This window comes from Populus alba, chromosome 18 (genome assembly GCF_005239225.2).
Source record: "Populus alba chromosome 18, ASM523922v2, whole genome shotgun sequence".
In the NCBI taxonomy this organism is placed as follows: Eukaryota; Viridiplantae; Streptophyta; class Magnoliopsida; order Malpighiales; family Salicaceae; genus Populus; species Populus alba.
In genome coordinates, this window is record NC_133301.1 from 9748513 (window position 1) to 9771063 (window position 22551).

Below are 22551 nucleotides of genomic sequence, written 5' to 3' on the forward strand. Positions count from 1 at the left end.
CCAAACTTTCCATCCTATCTATTTTTTACCTATTTAATTTTTAAAAATAAAAAAAGAAGCATGAAATGAATGGAAGGGATTAAGTTATAAATGAATATAAAGATATAGATTAAATACTAAGTCTTGAAACTATTAGAACTAATTAATTATTTTTTCAAAACTATAGGGACTAAGTTTATATTACAATTAACTCTATTATGATGCCAACGAGGGTGGGAGGAAAAAGGAACACGCAAAATCCAACCGCTAAGACCCAGAAACCAACCAGTCAAACAAAGCTACCATTCAGCGATCAAAACACTATCACCAGTCATATTTTTCTTCACTAGTCATACTTATGCCCACCTTCGTATTCGTGGAAACAGCAATTATAGCTCTGTTTTTAGCATTTCTGTGCGTTTTCTAGGCACTCATCTGATATTCAGAACATAGTTGGCATTTCGCTTTCAAACTCAGAAATCAATCTCTCTCCCGATCTAAATCTCTCTCTCTCTCTCTCTCTCTCTCTCTGAGATTTCTTCATCGGTCGGCAATGGCAAGGACAGGAAGCAATAACATACAGGCCAAGCTGGTGGGTATGTCTTGCCCTTTTCTTTTTTTCTTTTTTTAATGAAATGGAAAACGAAAGATATCATTGATCGTTTGCTTTGATTAACATGTAACACCACACGTATAATTAATTTATTTTCTTGAGAAAAAGATTAATCTTATGTATTTTTTCCGTAGGATTTATTATGCGATTACATATAGTTTTATCTTTCCATGTATAGATACTTCACGTGCATGCTCTCTCCTCTGGTGAATATGATAAGCCCTCGTTTAGGATGTTGAAATTACAGGAACGAAACATCTTTTGAGATGAATCGATTAATTATTAATGAAGCAAGAAAATTGTTGAACTGAAATTCAACAAAGGGTAGAGGTTGAAAGTGAAGGAAGCTCTTACAATTTTAGTCTTTTAATTAATTGACAGGTTTTTACTGCAGATATAGGTGTAGACTTGATCATTAAAAGTTGTTTTACAGGTGCTCCTCGGGGACATGGGGACCGGGAAGACAAGTTTGGTACTGAGGTTTGTCAAGGGGCAATTTTTGGAGTTCCAGGTACTTTTATAATGTTTTTAATTAATAGTATGGACACACACATGAATACATGATGATGCTCAAAACCTCACATAGATTATTAAAAAAAAGAAAAACATTTAGGGGTTTCCTTATAGATGCACAAATAAAAATATTTTGGATTGTAATAATGTTTTTTTTTTTTCACTCAAGGTTTTTTTTTTTTCAATTTTATCCTTTCAAATCAAGTTAATTTACTATTGGACTTGATGGTTTTCTTTTGTTGGCTTCATGTGGTATAAGGGAAAAAATCTGATGCTCAATTAATGCTTAAAGACCAAGTTTGAAACTGAAATAAATGTTTAGAAACTAAATTAAATAAAAGGTAGAAAGTGATTAGCGTGTGTAACACATACACCAACATATTAGAAGGGCTAATCCCTTTAGCTGATACATGCAGCGGCCAAAGGCATCTATTGGTGACCCTTCTTTGTACCATTTGATACACCTTGGTGTGCTCTTCCTTTCAAGGCAATGTGCATGATAAGGAGCTCTAGTTTGACTTGAATGACCCATTCTTCTCTCTTTTTCTCTCTCCTCTTTTCTCAGTTTTCTTGCCTCGCTCTTTTCAAAATAGCAAAGTGGATTATCATTTATTTTTGAATGTTAACTTTGGTCTTTATTTTTTATTATTATTATTATTTAACATTGGATTGGTTAAAAATTAGGCTTTGTATTTTTTTTCAGTTTTCTTTTTATGGAGTTATCTCAGTGTCATAACCTGGGTTGTAGGTTTGACACGTTAATTCATGTTGACTTAAGTTGTTGTTTTTAAGTCCTTTTTCTTCATTGAATTTTTTGAACTCCATCTTCCAACACCAGGTTGTTTTAGAATTGGGTTTTGTGATTTTTTTTTATTTGCTTTTTATGGGTTATCTTAGTGTTGTGACCCAAGTCATGTGTTTGAAAAGTTAGCTCAAATTGACATGGATCTTTTTTCTTTTTTTTAATTTTTGTAATTTCTTTTATGTTTTTTTTTTTCAAATTCATCCTTCAATGTTGGATTAATTGAGAATTGAGCTTCATGATTCTTTTAGATTTACTTTCTATAAGCTTATATCATTCTTACAACCTGAGTTGCAGATTTCATGATCTGTCCCAAGTCGCAAGTTTAACATTCTGACCCGAGTTGACTCAGATTTTTTTCCTATTATTTTTTTATTGTTTCTTTTTTTTTCTAATTTTGTCCTTCAGCATTGGGTTGGTGAGGAATTTGACTTCAATTTTTTTTTAATTTGCTTTCTATAGGATTATCATATTCGCATGACCTAGGTCATGGGTTTTTTTTACTTGAGTTTTTTTTTCTTTTTTATATATAAAATTCAGTATTTTCTTTTAATTTTGACCTTCAATATTTTATTGATTAAGAATTGGGCTTCTTGATTTGTTTTGATATGCTTTTTATGGAATTATCAGTTTCATATAATATATTGTTATGTCGTTATTTAAAAAATTTCATTCAATATATCACTATCTCAATATTTAAAAATGGTATTGTCCAATGTGCATCAGATTATGTATTCATGATAAGAAAAAAAAAAATCATTCTTAAAAGAGTATTAGTAATGCATAATCATTCTCTTTTATGTTAAGAAAATTAATCTGGCCCATAACATAGCACAAGTCAATAATATAGTAGTTTTGTAATGCTAAAAGATTGCCAAAATGATGAGTTTGGGCAGCTAGAACACATCCAAAACAAGTTTTTTTTATAGGTTTAGAAGACTCTTTGATGTTTAAGTTACCCTATGTTAGAGAAAAAAGCCTCAGAAAGTTATGTAATATGTGTTACAAAGCTTAGAAGAAGAAGAAAAAGAAGAAAAAGAAAATATAGTTTTTTTCATAACAAAAAAAATGGTTGAAGAGATAATTATTTGCCTTAGAGTTCAAGGTTACTTATATAACCTTGAATCCACATATATGTATTTATGTAAGGGTATGATAGTTAATGCACTTATCATCTATAGTTTTGGCTATTTAAAGACAAAGGTATAGAGTGACAACAAGATATTGTAAAAGTTGTCTTAGTTCTGTGTTTTTTAGGCTAGGTATAATTAATAATAATAACAAAATCAATCCCTAAGAGATGCGTTACCAAAAACATATCCCTTTATTTAATGAATGTATATTTTGTCTCTGTAGTTGGTGGCAAGTAGACCAAGTTTGGGAAAAAGATAGTGCATCCAAGGTAACTGTTAGATTTAGGGTCATTTAATTTTAATAATTGAATTCGGATCCCTCAAGTCTTATGGTCTTTTATGTAGACTTGAGCTCATATAGATTGGTTTTGGGTAAAATCTTGAAAGATAAATGCAGCTACTATAAAATTGATCTTAAAAGTATAAGTTTTTTCTTCTATGATAAGTAATCGTATAGCTAGAGGATGTCATATATTCTAGACATACGATGACATTAATGGCAAGTATTATTATTGGTAAATTAAGGACACAACTAACCAATATATGTTCTCCATCTAAAAAATGTGTTACTTGTCCATCCAAACACACTAATATTTATGGTAGTCATGGTTCATGGTTAAGAGTGTAACACCTAAAAAATAATGCATTGTTAGCTTGTTAAATAAGGGATGCATGACTAGTTTTATATGAGGACATGTGGCTGGTCTAACAAAGAGGACAAGGTCAATTTAGAGAGGTAGGGACTTATGGCTAGTTCACTAAGAGGTGTTGCGCAGTAGCCAATCCACCAATGAGGGATAGACAACAAGTCCACTTGCCTGGACTACTAGTCCACCATGAGGGAATGCACATTCAAACCATGATATGAAGAAACATGTTATTCTATCCCATAAAAAGGGTACATGAAGCTAGTTAACTAAAATATATACATGGCTAGTCCAACAAAAGGGATATATGACCAGTCCATCAAGAAAAGATGGACACAAGGCTAACTACTTAGACAACTAGCTTATAAAAGAGAAATATGTGGTTAAGCCCTATTGAGAAGAGACATGTTTTCAAGTTTCATTAAGGAAAGATTTGCAAAAAGTCTAAAGAGTGGGGGCTAGTGGTTAGTCTACTAAAAGGGGGCTAATGGCTGGTCTACCAAGATAGAACTCAAAGTTGGTTCAAGAGAAAAGCATGGCCAAAATGTTGAGAGGGGATTAAGGATAGATCTAGTTGCCTAAATAACCAGTCCATTATAAGGGAATGTCTAGCCAAACCTTATTAAGAAGAGACACATTATTATGTCTTATAGTGAGTGATGGATGATCAGTCCAAATAGGTGGGATATACAACTAGTCCATTAAGAGAGGATGTGTGGCTAGTTCATTGATAGGGGATGTGAGGTTTGTTTATAGAAATGCATGGTCAATCTACTAATTAGAGATTGGAGATAAGTCTAACTATCTAAATGATTAATCCACTAACGAGTAATGTGTGGTTACTAAAAGGAAATTTTGAAAGAAAGGCTACGTAAGGTGGTTTTCCATCACTGGAGGATGATTTCATTTATACCTAGGCAAGGTTTCCATTTATATCTAGAAGGAGTTTAGCCTTTAACCTTTATACCTAGACAAGGTGGTTTTTCATGATCAAAGAGAGATTGCCTTTTTACTTAAGCAAGGTAAATGCCTTTATACCTGGGAAAGGTGGCCTATTATTATAGGGGGGAAATAGCCTTTATACATGGATATAATGGTTTTTCTATGCTTAGAGGGAGAACGACATTATACATGGGAAAGATGGCTCATTATATCAAGGGAAATATAGTCTTTATACTTGAGCAAAAATAGTTTTTTCATAACCTAAAGGTGAATGTATTTAAACTTAGTCAAGATATCCCCTTATATTTAGTGAGATATAACCTTTATACTTGAGCAAGATGGTTTTATTATGACCTAATAATGAATGCTTTTGTACCCAGATAAGGCCTTTTACCAAGGGAGATAGCCTTTATATCTAGGAAAGATAGTTTACTCATGATTGAAAGGTCGATGCCTTTATATCCAGGTAAGGTAATCTCTTGTACCCAAAGGGATATAGCATTTTACCTAGGTAGAATGATTTCATCATAACCAAAAGGAGAATGTCTTTATACCTAAAAAGGTGATCATAGGTTCATAAAGTAACAAAGTCCATAAAGACCAGGATTCTTAGAGAAAAATGATTATTAAAAAAATGTGATGCTTAGAAAAATATGATTTCTAGAGGAATGTGATCATTAAAAAAGCGTGATGCTTGGATGAATATGATTATTGGTTCTAAATGAATATGGTTCATAAAAAATCATTTTTCAATAAACACCAAAGATTCCAAGGTTGGATGACTAAGTGAGGAAAAAATTTATGCTTGAGGTTCTTATGCTAGAAGACCAGAGAAGTAAAAAGAGATGTTTAAGGTTATAATGCTTGATGTCTAGGCAAGAGAGGATGAACATTTAAGGTTCTTGAATTGGATCACTAGGTAAATAAAAAAGGGTGTTTGAGGTTCCTAGGTCATTTGGCTAAAAAGGTGTAGAATGGATACTCGACTAGGTAATAATGGACTTGGATATATGTATAGCTGATAGGGAAGATTTTACTGCATGATTTATATTCAGCTCTCTTAAAAGTAAGTACTTTCATCTATTGTCTTGATTAACGCGCTTAGTTCATATTGAGCTTTTTGGCCTCACTTATCAAATGGATGACTTTTTAGTTTTTTCATGTTATCAAAAAGTGGTTGGTAGGAAAATCTATGATAAATAAAGTTGGGTAAAAGATTGGTTCTATTTGAGTGACCCATACTATACTTGAGCAATTGATTAGGGTGATTATAAAAATATTGTTGCTAGTAAAAAGAGATGTTTGACCAACCCAAGGAGGACTCATCTATAAGTTTGGTGTCTTGTTTTGATACTTCTTCTTAAATCAAAATCTCTTGAAAGTTTATTAAAAACAATTTATTAATGAGATCAGATGAGTAGTATCATATGATCATTCAATATAAATTAATAAATACGCCAAAAAGAAAAACAATAAAGACAGTCTTGGGTATTTATCATTTCATACTTAATCACATTTGTTCATGGTTGTAGTGTTGATGCATATTGTAATGAAAAAGAACTAACAGTATGATATATCTCTCTTGATGAAATGAAATATCATAAGAAATGAATATTTTAAATAAATATAGTAAGTATAAATTTTTGTCTTATTTCATGTAAATTGGTATACCATTTGTTACAAAAATCATTCATATAATGACAAGATTCTTTAAGAATCTAAATGACAAATGATTGGTTTTCATGTGAAATGAAGTGTGGACAATTTACTATAGTCTTAAGAGGGAGAGAGAGAGTTTATGACTAAGTGTTTTTCTTATGGCACTACAGCATTTTAAAAACATAAATGTTTGAAGTTTGTATGAACATCTAATAAATTAAGATGACTAAACTTGCATTTTTTTTTCTTTCACTTTGGTAATATCTTTCTCTTTCTCCCGAACTAAACCAATTTATAGAATCAAAACTCGTTGTAAAAGGTATCGTTTATAGATAAGAATTAATAGATGGAATGATTAACTATGATAAATAGATTTGTTCATCAAGCTAGATGGTAAGCTAGAATACTTATAGTTTTCATCTCTTTATCTTAATTATTAAACATTTATGTATGATGTAATTGCATTATTGGTTTGTAGAATTTGGAAAGCTTAAAACATTATAGTTGCATTGAATGGTGATGATGGTGATGATGGTGATTCCTTCTATTGATGTGGTTGTTATGTCATGAGTCTTCTCTTATCACATCTTAAACTTCTATTTGGAAACCATATTTCATAATAACAACAATGATTTTTATAGGAATTGTGAGAATAACGATGTTCCCTTTTACTTTCTAGTACATAAATTTACCCTTCAAACTCTTTAAAAATAAGTTATTTGCATATAATAGATAGTAAAGGGTATGGTGCTAACATAGGGGCTACATGTAATGGATAAAGTAAGGCCTTCAATTGCTTTTATATGCTCACAAGGACCTTCGTAAGTATTTTTAATTATTGAATTCACTGTTAAAGATTTTGGAATATTAGTGAAGTACTAGTAGTTTGGGGTATGTGACCTATAGAAGGCCTAATTTTATAGGTCGCATACCATTTGAGCTAATTCTATAGGAGGCCTAGTTTGTTGTAACTATTTGAACTCTAATAGACCCTCAAACAAAACCTTATATATGTTTTTTGAGTTATTTTGGTTGTTTTTTCTTGATTTTTTTGTGGATTGCGTTATTTTTATATTTTTTGCTTGTTTTTTTTTTTAGGAATTTTGATTTTTTTTCCTTGTTAAGATCGGTTTCATGTGTATTTAAAAAATTATAAACCTTTTAGAGAGCAGATCTTGTTAGGTTTTATTTTCAAAAATAAAACTCGATATAGAGTTCTTACAAGATTACCCTATTTTAATCAAATACTATGTCTTTTTATCCATTTGTTTTCTTGGTTGTTGGTTGAGTATGTGTCTGGATTAGAATGTGAGTGAGCCTCTATCAAAGGACATTATTTTATTACGCACTATTGAAAACTTAGATCCAATTTGATGGGTTTTGTAGGAAACTCAAATTTCATTATTCATCGATATGTGTGTATATATATCTTGGTATTGGAAATAATGCTATAATGTTGGCATCGGTTGTGATTCCTACATTACGAAGTTGACGTTAAGTTTTTGTCTATTTCATTCAAATCCACACAATCCGATCGATGCTGGTATTTTAAATTCCTCAGAAGTTGATTAATGGTCTCTAGCTAACATGATTGTAATATTTAGGAATCAACAATTGGAGCGGCCTTTTTCACTCAAGTTTTGTCGTTGAATGAAGCAACTATTAAGTTTGATATATGGGACACAGCTGGGCAGGAACGGTACCATAGCTTGGCACCAATGTACTATCGCGGTGCAGCTGCGGCCGTTGTGGTATACGATATCACAAGCATGGTAGATTTTTATCAACCATCTAATTCTTCTATTCTTTAGTATATTAATTATTAGCTTTTACTTCTTTACATGCACGTATGTTCTTGTGTGTCTTGAATAAAGTTGTGTAGAAGGATTCATCATTGTAATTCGATATTAATTAATTCTTGATTTAGCTTAACCCTAATAACTTGAATAGCCCTCGTATGCGTTTCTTTGAATTAGTTTTATATAACCTGTGACGAAACCTGTCACCTTTGCATGAACATTGTAGAAACAGCAGCAAGAAACATCTCCTTAGGTTCGATAAATTATGAAATATAAATTTAAGGATTGTCTTTTGGTCGGACATTGATGATAGGCCTATCTGTACAAAATGTGGTTCCATTTCATGTTTTGTCATCTCATAAATATTGGTATTCACAAATATTCTGTGAATTTATTAGCTGGGTCTTGCTCCATGCCTGTGATGTATGTCAACTAAGATTTTTAGTTTTCTTAGAAATCATTTTTGTTGTAATTTCCTTTATTAGTGGTATAGATCTCCTCTTGATAGAAACATGTTTTATCTCCAGGATTCATTTGAACGAGCTAAGAAGTGGGTTATTGAACTGCAGAGACAAGGTAAATGGCTGCTTTTTTCTTCTACAATGAAACGAGTAATATACCATTCAATAAAATCAAAAATATGTGGGGCTGAGACTCAAGCATCTACCTTCCATGATTTTTTTCCGAAATCTACACCATTTTCTACTCTCATTCTTCAACAACAATCTCTCAAGCTGCTTACCCCATAAGTTAAATGCTGTGGAACCCTAATAGATCTTCTATGATGGACCCCAGCACCAATTAATCTATCGTTTCATCAGCATAACATGCTAGCTATGTTTTATGTTCCCAGGCTACAAGAAAACCACTTGTGCTTGGTGATGTTTTATCATCAATTTACCTTTTCAGCCTTTCAATCTTACCTTGTCGTCTTTATGCTCCCAGTATTTACAAAGTTATACACATTTTTAAGAAGGCCATCTTTGGTTTAGACCATTTGGTTTTTGATCCGGACAAGGGTGTACGTGAAACGGTCCAAGTGGAAGTCCTTTAATTAGTGCTATTAATTAGAATAGAACTGAGAATTGAAGTGAGATTTTGTATTTACAAATTTATGCTGTGCTGTGCCGTATTATAGAATGTAATTATATAGGAAATATTGTAGTCATATTCTTATGTGGTAATCTCCACCTTTACTATTGTATATTGCCCTACTCATATATATAGAAAGGGTTGGCTAACCTATTAGGTCAAGCCTCCTAATTATTTCTCAACTTGGTATCAGAGCCTCCTAATATTTTCTCTCTTTGCAGCCGGCCCTAATTTTCTCCCCCATGGACTCTCCTCCTGCCGCCGTTGCTCCAACCTCTCCCTCCACCGGTGATGCATCATCACCGGCCAGCCCTCTTCCTGCTGCTGGCTCTGCCGTTCCTCTGCCTCTTATGGGAACACAATCTCCAATGGTTCCTCTATCAAACACCCACCATGTTGTGTCGTTGAAACTTACGAACACCAACTATCTTTATTGGAGAATGCAGATGAAGCCATATCTCCTTGGTCAAGGTGTTTTTCAGTTTGTTGACGGCTCCTTGCCGTGTCCTCCATCTCATATGATTGATGCTTCGGCTGATTCTTCTTCTGCCATCAGTCCCTCTTTTCTTCGTTGGAAGCAACAAGATCAACTTATTTTGAGTGCTCTTCTCTCCTCTCTTTCCGTGGATGTGCTGCATCTTGTCGTCGATTGTTCTACTTCACATTGTGTTTGGCGCACGCTTGAGAAGGCACTTGCCTCTCCATCTAATTCTCGGATCATGCAACTACATGGCTCCTTTCAAGACCTTCGGCAAGGTGATGCATCGGTTAGTATGTATATGCAGCAAGCCAAATCGTTATTTGACGAATTGGCTGCTGCTGGTCGCCCAATGTCCCTTGAAGATTTCAATCTCTATGTGTTTCGTGGACTTCGCGGTGAGTTCAAAGACTTGGTAACTAGTCTCATAACCAAGGCTGAACCGCTATCGTATGCTGATCTTCATAGCCATCTCCTTACCCATGAGTTTCTGCACAAGAACTCTTTTCACTCCATGGCTGTCGGTTCATCCTCTTCATCACTGCTGTCTTCTTCTTCTCTGCCGCAGCAGCCACCATTGCTGCCAACACCTCCGAATTCTGCTTATTATGCCATGACTAATCACAGCCGAAACAGGGGACGTTCTAGAGGTAATTGGCGCTCAAACACCAACCGATTTCAGGCCCCAAACAGAGGTCATTCCGCTGTAGATTGGAGGCAAAATCAGTGGCAGAACAGGCGCACCTCTGCTGCAGATTTTCGGCCAAATCAGGGGCAGTGGTCTGGACATGTCCGCTGCCAATTATGTTCCACTCCTGGCCATTCAGCTCTTCAATGCTATCAGTTTCGCAGCAGCACACAGCAGCCCTCTGCTCACCTTGCTGTTGCGAATGATTCTGCTGCAACGACTTGGTTTCCCGACACCGGCGCGAATCAACATGTGACGCCTGATCTTGCAACTCTAACTGATTCTGCTCCTTATCTTGGTAATGATTTCTTGCATGTTGGTGATGGTAAGGCCCTTGACATATCCCATGTTGGACATACTACTTTATATTCCCCCAAACGCTTGTTTACATTAACTAATGTTCTTCGTGTGCCTCACATTACCAAACCGTTGTTATCTGTTCAGAAATTCTGTCGTGATAATCATGTTTATTTTGAATTTCACGATTCTGTGTTTTATGTGAAGGATCTCGTCACCAAGGAAGTTCTTCTTTCCGGTCGGAGTCATGATGGTCTTTATGTTCTCTCCGAGTCCTCGGCTACGTCAGTTCCTCAAGCTTTTTGGTCTCCTTGCATTTCCGCGACTGCCGACTTGTGGCATCGTCGTTTAGGTCATCCAACTCCTCGCATTCTAAATTTGTTAGTTTCTGATAATAAAATTATTTGTACGTCTAAACGATCTTTTACTCAATGTCAAGCATGTCCTTTAGGCAAGTCATCCCGTTTGTCATTACGACCGACGGGTCACAAAACTTCTACCCCACTTGAATTAATTTTTAGTGATGTTTGGGGTCCTGCTCCAATGTTTTCTTCTGATGGTTTTCGTTATTTTGTTATCTTTGTTGATGCGCACACTAAATATATCTGGTATTATCCGCTTGTTGCGAAATCTGATGTATTTTCCACGTTTCAACGTTTTCAGACACTTGTTGAGCGTCAGTTTTCTCTTAAAATTAAATCTGTTCAAACTGATTGGGGTGGTGAATATCGTAAATTAAATACATTTTTTCAAACAATTGGTATTCATCATCGATTAATTTGTCCTCATACTCATGAACAAAATGGCACAGTTGAACGTCGTCATAGACATATTGTCGAAACTGGCCTAACCCTCTTAGGACAGTGTAATGCCCCATTGCGTTTTTGGAACTATGCTATGGAATCATCGGTCTATCTTATTAATCGCATGCCTACTCCTGTTCTTCAAAATAAATCTCCTTTTGCGTGTCTGTTTCATCGCACTCCTGATTATAATTTTCTACGCACTTTTGGGTGTCTTTGTTTTCCATTTTTACGTCCATATCATGCTCATAAATTAGATTTTCGATCTTCTCCTTGTGTGTTTTTAGGCTATAGCTCGTCTCATCTTGGTTATCGGTGTCTTGATTTAGAGTCTGGTCGTGTCTATGTCTCCCGTCATGTTCGTTTTCATGAATGTGTCTTTCCTTTTCAAAAGTCTGAACAGGTAACAACACCCCGGTTCCCCCACTCCACCTACCTATCTTCCATCACTGCAACCCCCTTCCTGTTTTCAGCCTCTTCCTTCCCAACTCGGCAAAACACACAACTCACCTTTGCCCCTTGCCGCAACCCCCCAGCTTGCTCCCCTGCCCGTTGATTTAGCCGACCCTGCCTCACCACCCCACACAGCCATACTATCACCACATGCTTGTCTTTCCAATGATTATTGTGCAGGAACAGGTTCTGACTTGCAGGATTCAGTTGCGGCACAACCTCGCACCTCCCCGGCTTCACCTCCTGGTCTGCAACTTTGTGTTGATCTCTCCTCTTATCCTCTTCAGCACATTCCAGGTACAGGTGTTGCTACTCCATGTCCCGCTGCTCCTAAACACCCCATGGTTCTTCGTCCGAGACAGCCCAAGACAGCGCTGATCACCACCACGGCAGCCACCTCTGCTGCTTCCTTCAGTCGGGTATCTTCTCCTCCCTCGCATGAGCCACTTATTTTTCCTGATGCTAACAGATATGAGGCGTGGCATAATGCTATGCGAGAGGAAATTCAGGCCTTACACGCAAACAGAACATGGACTTTAGTGCCATTTCATCCGTCCATGAATGTTGTTGGTAGCCGATGGGTCTACAAAATTAAACGCAAATCTGATGGTAGCATTGAGAGGTATAAGGCGCGCCTGGTTGCTAGGGGCTTCACTCAGCAAGAAGGTATTGATTACTCAGAAACTTTTAGTCCTGTTATCAAACAGGCAACAGTCCGCTTAGTGTTCTCCATTGCAGTTTCGAGTGGTTGGAAAATTCATCAGCTTGACATTCATAATGCATTTCTAAATGGAGTCCTTGATGAAGAGGTTTACATGAAACAACCTCCAGGTTTTGTTGATTCTGCACTCCCAGGTCATGTATGTCGATTGCATAAATCTCTATATGGGTTAAAACAGGCTCCGCGGGCTTGGTACACTCGTCTGAATGATTTTCTATTATCCATTGGTTTCCGTGCTTCTAAAGTGGATACCTCATTGTTTATCTTCTCGGTTGGTAGTGACATTTGTTATCTTTTGGTTTATGTTGATGATATTCTGCTTACGGGTAATAATGGAACTCTGCTACAACGACTCATTCAGCTACTGAGCTCTGAATTTAAACTTCGGGATTTGGGTGATGTTCATTATTTCTTGGGTATTGAAGTGCAGTGTACTAGTCTGGGACTTATGCTTTGTCAACATAAATATACACTTGATATCCTCACACGAGCTGGTATGTTATCCTGTAAACCAGTTGATACTCCTATTTTGGCATCCAAAGCCACCATTATGCCGGATCCATTGTTTTCTGATGCTACTCGTTTTCGGCAACTTGTTGGTGCTCTCCAATATCTCACTTTCACACGCCCGGATATTTGCTTTGCTGTTAACCGGGTCTGTCAATTTATGCATGCTCCTACAGAATCCCATTGGGCTGCCGTGAAACGCATCTTGCGTTATCTCCGTGGTACGGCATCACATGGTTTACATATTACTCGCAGCTCTTCCTTTACTTTACACGGTTTTACAGATGCAGATTGGGCAGGTAGTATTGAGGATAGAAAGTCTACAGGTGGTTATCTTGTGTTCTTTGGTCAGACGCCAATTTCATGGAAATCGAGTAAGCAACGCACTGTTGCTCGTTCTTCGACGGAAGCTGAGTACAAAGCCTTAGCCGATGGCACGGCTGAAGTTATCTGGCTTCAGTACTTGTTAACGGATCTTCAGATTCCGACTCATTCTGCTCCTATTATCTGGTGTGACAACCTTGGTGCCACGTATTTGTCCGCAAACCCTATATTTCATGCTCGCACAAAACATATTGAGATTGATTATCATTTTGTCCGAGATAGAGTTGCGAAGAAGGAGATTCAGATTCGTTTTATTTCCTCTCAGGATCAACTTGCCGATGTCTTCACTAAGCCACTTCCTGCTGCTTCATTTACTACTTTTAAATTCAAGCTTCGGGTTGATCCTCCACCCTCAGCTTGAGGGGGCGTATTATAGAATGTAATTATATAGGAAATATTGTAGTCATATTCTTATGTGGTAATCTCCACCTTTACTATTGTATATTGCCCTACTCATATATATAGAAAGGGTTGGCTAACCTATTAGGTCAAGCCTCCTAATTATTTCTCAACTTGCCGTATCAGGAAATCCGAATCTGATAATGTTCTTAGTAGGCAACAAGGTTGACTTGAAAGAGAAGAGAAAAGTTGGCATCGAGGTACTTCCACGATTAATCTGATATTCTACGTTTTTTTCACTTCCGTTTTTCTCTGGTTTAATAAATGGACACCCAAATAAATATCGTCGTGAATAAAATGCCTGTGGACAAGGCCACATTTTATTTGAGAAGGTAAAGTACATGAGACATGGGAAACACGTCAATGATTCAACTAATTAATGATGCAGGAAGGTGAGCAGTATGCTAAAGAAAATGGAATGGTATTTCTTGAAACATCTGCGAAAACCACCCAGAATGTGAACGAGCTCTTTTACGAAATAGGTAATTTGTTTATTTTGTTGAATGTTGAGAGACTATTCTTATTCTTCTCATGGATCAATTATTGAGGTTTCCAGCTTTAATTCCCTATCTAGTATCCAATGTTGAATATAAATCTAGCTAGAAACACAGGAGGAAATTGAACTATATAATAAGTCCAAAATTACATGGTTAAGTTCTGCGGGTTGCTTTCTTTTGGCAGTAGAGTAGTTGTTGCGGCCGCAAACATGATCAATCGTTCCAAATGTAGTGATGTGCCCTAGCTGTTGAGATATAATTCAAATACTCTGCTCTTCTTGTTTCTCATGCAAACTTGCCTTGTTGCAGCTAAGAGATTGGCCAAAAAAGCCCCTTCACGTCCAATCGGGATGAAATTGCATAGGAGACCTCAAGAAACTGGAAGAAGAATGTTTTGTTGCTCCTGAAGAATGATGATACCCATGCTTGACATATACTTGGGTATGCTAGGCAGCTTCCCTGTGGTGGATTCAATCATTACTTAAAGTTTTACGATCCTAAATCAAAACAATTTTCCTTAAATACAAATTTGTCGTTTGGCCTGATATTTCTTTAACAGGATTAACCTGGATCTTGTCTGCGGATGTTGCTCTATCAGATTGGAATGCATTGTGGGCCATCAGATTTGAAGATTGAAGATGCTCTCAAGGAAAAAAAAACTTCACATGAATATCTGTTGTGTGCGTGTTGTTACTTCTCACTCAGAAGCTTTGTCACATTTGGAAATAAATACTCTTTGTGCTGGAAAAAACTGTGGAACGGATGAATAAAGAAACAGGTCCCGTAAATTTGTGATTATTTATTTGATCATCTAATACATGTATTGCATTTATCAGAGTTTGTCATTATGTCAATATTTAACATCAGAGAATTCACGAGCAAACACCAACATGATGTAAAATTTGACAAAGGAATAATCTTCGCATGAACCAGTGTGATGCTGGAAAGTTTTTCCTAATACCTACCTAGCTTATGTTAATGTGTATAATTATCAATCTCATCGTATGAAATTATGCTTGAAGATTTAGAGGTCTTCTCTCTTTTAGGGTTGAAATTTCATACTCACTAGAGTTCAAAAAAGCCTTCTCCCGAAATTACTATTTAGAATTTGTTATATTTTCTTAATTGTTTTGGAATTTTTCTTTTCAATTTGATTTAGAACTCTTTTATTATTTTTTGAGCTATATTTAGGATGTTTTTTCTAGTTTGTTTAGAACTTTTATTACACTTTCTTTATTTTTAGGTTTCCTTGTTAATTTAGGTCAGATTTTAGATTTATTTAAGAAGTTGTAAACCTCCTAGAGCGGTAAACTACTTGAAAAGAAATATTTAGTAATAAATTTTAAATTAATGTTTTTTATGTTTTTGGGTTTCCTTGTTGGTTTAGGTTGGATTTTAGGTTTATTTAATGAGTTGTAAACCTCTTAGAGAGATAGACTACTTGAAAAGAAATATTTAGTAATAAAATTTTTAAATTAATATTTCTATATTTTTTAGTTTCCTTGTTGGTATAGGTTGGATTTTAGATTTATTTAATGAGTTGTAATCCTCTTAAAGAGGTAAACTACTTGAAAAGAAATATTTAGTAATAAAGTTTCAAATTAATACTTCTATGTGATCACTATTTGGTAGAATTTTAAATTCTTGCACTTATTATCTTGCGTGTGTTGCTTCCATCTGCGACAATTGGTGTTGGAACCAAACAATCTTGATGGTTATTTGCTTGTTGTATGCTAGAACAAGAAGTAGAATAGGACATTCTCATGGAGGATGGGATAAGAAAGTTTCCCCTAAAAAAAAACGTTTAGGAACTTGTAATTGAAGACATGTAAAGACAGCTTGTAAAATTGAAAAGAAGTGTTCAAAAACTGGTGATAGAAAATATGTGAAGATGAATTACAAAATTGATTCATCAGTTGATAGAGGTGAAGAGTCTGAAGGATCATGAGAAGGGTATTCACGAATCCATTAGTAGTTTTGAAAATCCATTTCAGAAGCATGAGTAGAGAAGACAACGTCTTGATAAAGATAATTATCGTGAAGATGTGATTGGTATTCTCCATCAATATATAATGTTTATTTTGATAATGATTATGTTGATGGTGATAACATAAACATTGATAATAATAGTAGTGATGATATTATTGATAGTGTTCTTGTTGATGAGATAGAGGTTGAGTGTAAAAAAACACATGGAAAGCGCTCACCAATAGAAAATTACTAATTTAAACTATGTTGATCCTCTTGATTACAAGGTTAATGTTATCACAAAGGTAGAAGTGTTCAACGGTTATATAGACACAATACATATTGATGAAGTAAGTTTAAGGTTTGCAATTTATTACTCTAGAAGCCCATGTAAGAGAAATAATATGTCAATTATTGTTTTTTACACAAATTTTAAGATGAAAGGACTAAAAGTTGGTGTCGAAAATTGTTATTCATTTAAAGAAAAAGAAGAAAATATGCTAGAGAGTCTTAATTGGATATCTAAGAGATCAACGTAAAAGCAATTTGAACTTAAGGACGAGTTCTCTCCAACCTAGAGAGACTAATGCAAATATTATTTTTCCTAAGATGCAATTTTATATTAATAGACATAATTGTTAATTTGCATGTTGGATTGAACTAAAAGATTGCTAGAAGATTCTAAAGGCCTTGTTTTCTTCAGGATTAAAATCTCGTACCCATCAAATTTCAGAAAGACTTCCCAATAAGGCCTATAAGTTATTGTTTGGAATTTGTTATATTTTTCCTAGTTGGTTTAGGATTTTTATTTTTCTATTTTATTTTGAACTCTTTTATTATTTTTTTACTTTATATAGAGGGGTTTTTTCCTAGTTTGTTTAGAACTTTTATTAATTTTTTTTTTATTTTTGAGTTTCCTTGTTGATTTAGGTTATATTCTAAGTTTATTCAAGGAGTTGTAAACCTCATAGAAAAGTAGACTACTTAAAAAGAAATGGTCATTAATAAAATTTCAACTTAGGATTTCTATGTAATCTGTATTCGGTAGAATTTTGTGTTATTGTACTTATTGTCTTTCTTGTGTTGCTTTTTTATGTGTTAATACTGATAAAGATAAAAACATAAACAAGAAAACAATAAGCTAAAAAAACATAATTGAATCTAAATAGAATTGTCACACAAAACCCTAATTTACAATTTTATACTGAATATTTCTTTTTATATAGTAACATCTCTAATATGCTTACAACTCCTTACCTAAACCAACGAGGAAACCTAAAAATAAAGAAAAAAAACAATAAATTAAAAAAACTAGGAAAAAAATGTCCTAAATAAATCTAGAAAAATTAATAAAAGAGTTTGAATCCAAACAAAAAAAATCATAAATCAACTAGGAAAATATAATAAATCTTAAATAGTAACTTATAGGCCTTATTTGAAGACCTTCCCAAAATTCAAAAGAAATGACATTTTAATCATAAATAAAACAAGGACTTTGAAATCTTCTAAAAGATTTCAATATGATCTAATGGTCAAATCAATAGTTATTTCCATTAACATCAAATTTGCATATTAGAAAAACATTTCTTGTGTCAGTCTTCCAGGGTTGGAGAACTCATCATCAAGTTCACATTACTCTTATCTTGATCTCTTTTATATATATTCAAAACTCTTTAGCCTCTTTTATCTTTTTTTTATTTGTGTATAGAAATTTTAAACATCAACTTTAGTCTCTTTATATCGAAATTTATATAAGAAATAACATTGGACATATTATTTCTCTTTTTTGACTTGTACAATAATAAATTGCAAACCTTAAACTTGCTTCATAAAAAATGTGTTGTGTCTATATAACTTTAGAAAATCTACATTTGTGATAACATTCACCTTTTAATCAAAGTGATCAATATAGTTTAAATGAACAAATGTTTTTTTGTTAAACACCTTCAATGTTTTATTTGCACTCATTCTGTATCTTATTAACAAGAATATCATCAATGATATTATCATTATTACTATTTTTATAATTTATGATATCATCATCAACATAATCATCATAAAAAAAAATCATAAGTTGGTGGAGAATACCAATGTGCATTGATCTTACCATAAACAAAACTATCAAAATCTTCATAGTAATAATCTCGATCAAGAAGATGTCCCCTTTGCTAATGCTTTTGAAATGGGCTTTCAAAACTACCAATGGATTCATTATCACTTTTATCATGATCGTTATGGCTCTTCATCTCTATCAACTAACGGATTAATTTTGCAATATATCTCTGTTATATCATTGGTTCCTAATCATCTCTTTTCAATTTTGTAATTTGTTTTTGCATGTATTTTATCACTAATTCCTGAACATCTCTTTCTCGAGGAGGAACCTCATCATCCTCTCTTACAAGAACACGACATGTTCTTCTACTTGTTCCATCTATGGTTATTCCAGCACAAACCAAACAAATAACCATCAATGTTATTGTACTTGTTGTCTTTCACTTGTTGCTTTTATTTACGTCAATACTAATGCAAATGCAAACATAAAAAAGAAAACAACTAAAAAGATAAAATTAAAGCTGAATGGAATTGTCACACAAAACCCTAATTCATAATTTTACAACTGAATATATATATAGTCTCATGTTTGTAAGGTTTATAACTCCTTAAATAAAATTAAAAACTTACCTAAACCAACAAGAAAATCTAAAAACAAAGGAAAAACAATAAAATTCCTAAAAAAAAACTAGGAGAAAAATGTTCCAACTAAATTTAAAAAAAATAATAAAAGAGCTTTAATCAAAATAAAAATAAAAAGAATTATAAATCAACTAGAAAAATATAACAAATCTTGAATAGTAACTTATAGGCCTTATTTGTAGGCCTTTCCAATCTCTAAGGGGTATGAAATTTTAACCCTAAAAGAAACAATGTCTCTAAGATATCTCGTAAAATTTCAGCATGATCTAATAATTGAATCAAAAATAATACGAGGGGAAATTTTGAATTAAAATGAACTTGAGCAAAACAACTGAAGCCAAAGTGAAACATATCCTTATTATCTAAATTTACTATATTGATTATAATATTTAATGAAATGATTGTGTTTGGGAATATTGAGATCTTCCTTTCCTTGATTAATTATGAGGTGAGTCCATTACCAATCTATATTGGATTGTATCTCTGAGAAGCTTAGCAAGGTTGTTTCCAAGTCCAATATATATCTTATGCACATTTATGACTAGTTATGTTTCATAATGAAAAATTAAACCTCATGATTTTTTAGATACAAACCACAGTTGGTTCAGTTATATATGTTTTGCATTAATTAAGAATGATAAATAAAATTGAAACTCCTTTCATGCCCGCCATTAGATAATATTTGGTATATGTATAAGATAGAAGTGAAATAATATAGAAAAAAAGAGATGGAACAAAAGAAGTTGTATGTCATAGTAAAGCCTTTACCCTTGTATTTGTCATTATTCAATATGTTAAAAACTCTAAACAATACATAATCTAGGATCCTTTAACAGTGGACAAATTTATAAGCATTTACTCTTGTATTTGTGTATTGTTTAAAGGCTAAAAGAATGGATTTAAGTCTTTACTCTTGTAATTGTCATTATACAACATGCTAAAGACACTAAACATTTTTTTTTGTTTATTTGTATTATGCATATTATACTTATTTAATAATATTAGTAATAAAAAGTTTTTGTTCCACAATATAAAATAATTACTAAAATAAGGGGAGATTGTTTATTTTTTTCTTCAAATTAAAAAGAAATGTTAAACAAATGTTGATTTAATTTGGTTAATTGATTTTTTATTGTAATAAGTTACAAACAAATAGAATAAATTATACCGTACTTTAATAACTAATATTCTTCAATATTCATTCAAAGAAAGTTTTATAATACAATTATAAATCTAACAAATATTTTAAGGGAAAAAAAAAAGACACGGGTCAAAAACCAATTCCATGAGTTGATGGGCTTGGAAGCAAGCCCAGGTATGCTCGGGTTGGAAGGCCATACAGAAGCAAAAATGATGTGCATTAACTTAGTTCTTAAAAGATTCGTTGGAATCTAGTCTAATCGCCTGCCACCATCCAATATATTATTTTAAGTAAAATTGCACGAAAATTACCCCCTCAACCTCCTAAGCACAAATCTAATCTCAAAAGGATTTTTAACTAGAAAATGAACACAAAAACTCAAATTAATGATTTCACATCTAAAATTTTAAATAATATTTTTAAAATTAGTATATTAAAAAAATATAAAAATAAATAAATTCTTACAAATCTTCAACAATTTAAAAATATGTAAATATAATATTTTCCTACAAATCTCCGCGCACTACTAAAAGGGGGGGACGACAATTGCAAAAATGGGTGGTGCCCGAATCACGAAACCATTTCCTTGAGGAGATTTTCCTACAGCCAGAAAAGGACTGAGAAATTAAGGCAGTGCAGAAAGTGAAGCTTCTTCCACTTCTGGAAAAAAAACAACACAATAGGACTGGCCTCCTGGTCTGGTCTGGTCGTATTCTACAGTGGACAAACACCTCGCAGGTGACAGTTTGTTTTGTGCTTTTCATGCATCGAGACAGGAACCCGAGGTCCCTCAAAAACAGATACCTTTTTTTTTTAATTTTTCTATTCCACTCCTGACTTCTTCACATGCTTCTACAATAAAAACAAACGAAATCAAAATTAATGCTTGGGTGGTTGGTTCAGTCTTCCACCAGAACCTAGTTGGAAGTCCAAAAACACCCCATGCAATTACAAGCAGATGAAACCAGAGGCATTTCTGCTTTCTGCAGAGTGAAGATAGAGAGAGAGAGAGAGAGAGAGAGAGGTACTCCCACTTGCCCTAAGAGATTTTTCTATTTAGGATAAGCGTGGGCTCGGGTGACCGAGCAATGGCCATGTCTGCAAAAAAACAAAAAAAAAAGGTGGTAGGGACTTCTTCACTCTAGCTATCACTGTATTCACAATACAGGCATGCAGCTCGAAAGGTTAACATAAAATTAAATGCTAATCACCATGAAGGAGATGTGCATGGAGAGCCTGAGGATGATGATGAGAGGCCATTGTTACTAGCAGAATCACTCCCTGAAGTGCCCAGAGACCTTGCATCTCTCAATGAAACTGAACAAGCCTTAGCTGGGAGCTTCTTCATTGGAGTCAATGGAGGGGTCCCTGGGACTGAATGTGGAGCACATGGGGATGGTAAGGCTATTTCTTCTTCACCTGAACTAGAACCGCATGTTTCCAAACGTGATGGTGAAGAATCAGGAGTTTCATATGGGGTATCCACCCTGCTTGGTCTGCTTGCATCATTGTCGTAAATGGGATTAGATATGTAAACAAGATGTTCTCCACAACCAGCACATTCCCTGACGTCGTTACAGCCATTGCTACTCCTAATTTGAACAGGGTTTTCTTCAACTTGATGGAGTGAAGATACGAAGGCAGTTGATGGAGGTGAAATGTTTATGAGACCAATTTGCTGGGGGCTGAGACCTGGGCTTAACTCTTGGGTATGGACTTCGAGGACACGATGAAGTTGAGAGTGTTCTTTTCTTGTTTCTGCCGACTTGTTTTCTTTGTTGGGTGAAACTGCAGGGAATAAGAAACTTCTTGGAGCCCGAAGGACCCCTTGAGCATAGTAGCTTGATAGAGGAAGGAAGTTGATCCTGGGGTTGTGGTGACTCTGACAGGGAAGTATTAGTGGTGGAAGTGGTGGTGGTGGTGGCAGAGGTGGTGGTGGTGGTGGCAGAGGTGGATCTTAGTTGACGCCGGCGAAGTAAAAGACTGCAGTAAAGCTCAGCTAGCAGCACCAGAACTAGGGCCAAAACAATAGCAAGGCTCACCACCATTGCCAGTGTTGCTCCCATTATGACCTTGGAGGAGCCCTTCATCTCTCTCTCTCTCTCTCTCTCTCTCTCTCTCTATGTGCGTGGGCGTGAAGCGCGGAGTAAGAGGCAGTAAAAGAGGGGCTGTAATAAAAGGCAGGGTGAGAAGCTTTTCGTTTTTGGCGGGAAACAGTACTTTACCTTCGACAAGGATAGCAGGTAGCTACCGAGGGCATGGGGCATGGGAAATTTAAAGGGCTTTTTGTTCTGATCTTAGTGGGGTTTCTCTGACATTCAAGGTCATAACAGTCATTG

General features: G+C 34.6%; 2 protein-coding genes across 4 annotated transcripts; one reads left to right on the forward strand and one right to left on the reverse strand.

The window, feature by feature from the left end:
• Positions 1 to 409: 409 nt before the first annotated feature.
• LOC118051690 (ras-related protein RHN1) lies at positions 410 to 15235 on the forward strand. Of its 3 annotated transcripts, none has more exons than XM_035062417.2 (8): positions 410 to 571; positions 1026 to 1103; positions 7893 to 8060; positions 8615 to 8663; positions 14036 to 14109; positions 14298 to 14391; positions 14716 to 14847; positions 14966 to 15235. In XM_035062417.2, the coding sequence occupies exons 1-7, from the start codon at positions 533 to 535 to the stop codon at positions 14811 to 14813; spliced, it is 600 nt and encodes a 199-aa protein (XP_034918308.1). In that variant the 5' UTR covers positions 410 to 532; the 3' UTR covers positions 14814 to 14847; positions 14966 to 15235. The 3 variants fall into 3 exon arrangements, with proteins under 3 accessions (XP_034918308.1, XP_034918309.1, XP_034918310.1); XM_035062418.2 differs by having other exon boundaries at positions 15005 to 15235; XM_035062419.2 differs by having other exon boundaries at positions 422 to 575.
• Positions 15236 to 20540: 5305 nt separating this feature from the next.
• On the reverse strand, positions 20541 to 22415 carry LOC118051669 (uncharacterized). The gene is given in 2 exon segments (XM_035062398.2): positions 20541 to 21911; positions 21913 to 22415. Coding segments are annotated over 2 exon segments (882 nt in total). The 5' UTR covers positions 22303 to 22415; the 3' UTR covers positions 20541 to 21419.
• Positions 22416 to 22551: the final 136 nt, after the last annotated feature.

Bases quoted from the DNA above. Each gene is read 5' to 3' on its own strand.
- LOC118051690 (XM_035062417.2), top strand. From the start codon at position 533: ATGGCAAGGACAGGAAGCAATAACATACAGGCCAAGCTG. The intron at 8,664-14,035 runs GTAAATGGCTGC...TTGCCGTATCAG, and splicing joins TATTGAACTGCAGAGACAAG to GAAATCCGAATCTGATAATG. The intron at 14,110-14,297 runs GTACTTCCACGA...TTAATGATGCAG, and splicing joins AGAGAAAAGTTGGCATCGAG to GAAGGTGAGCAGTATGCTAA.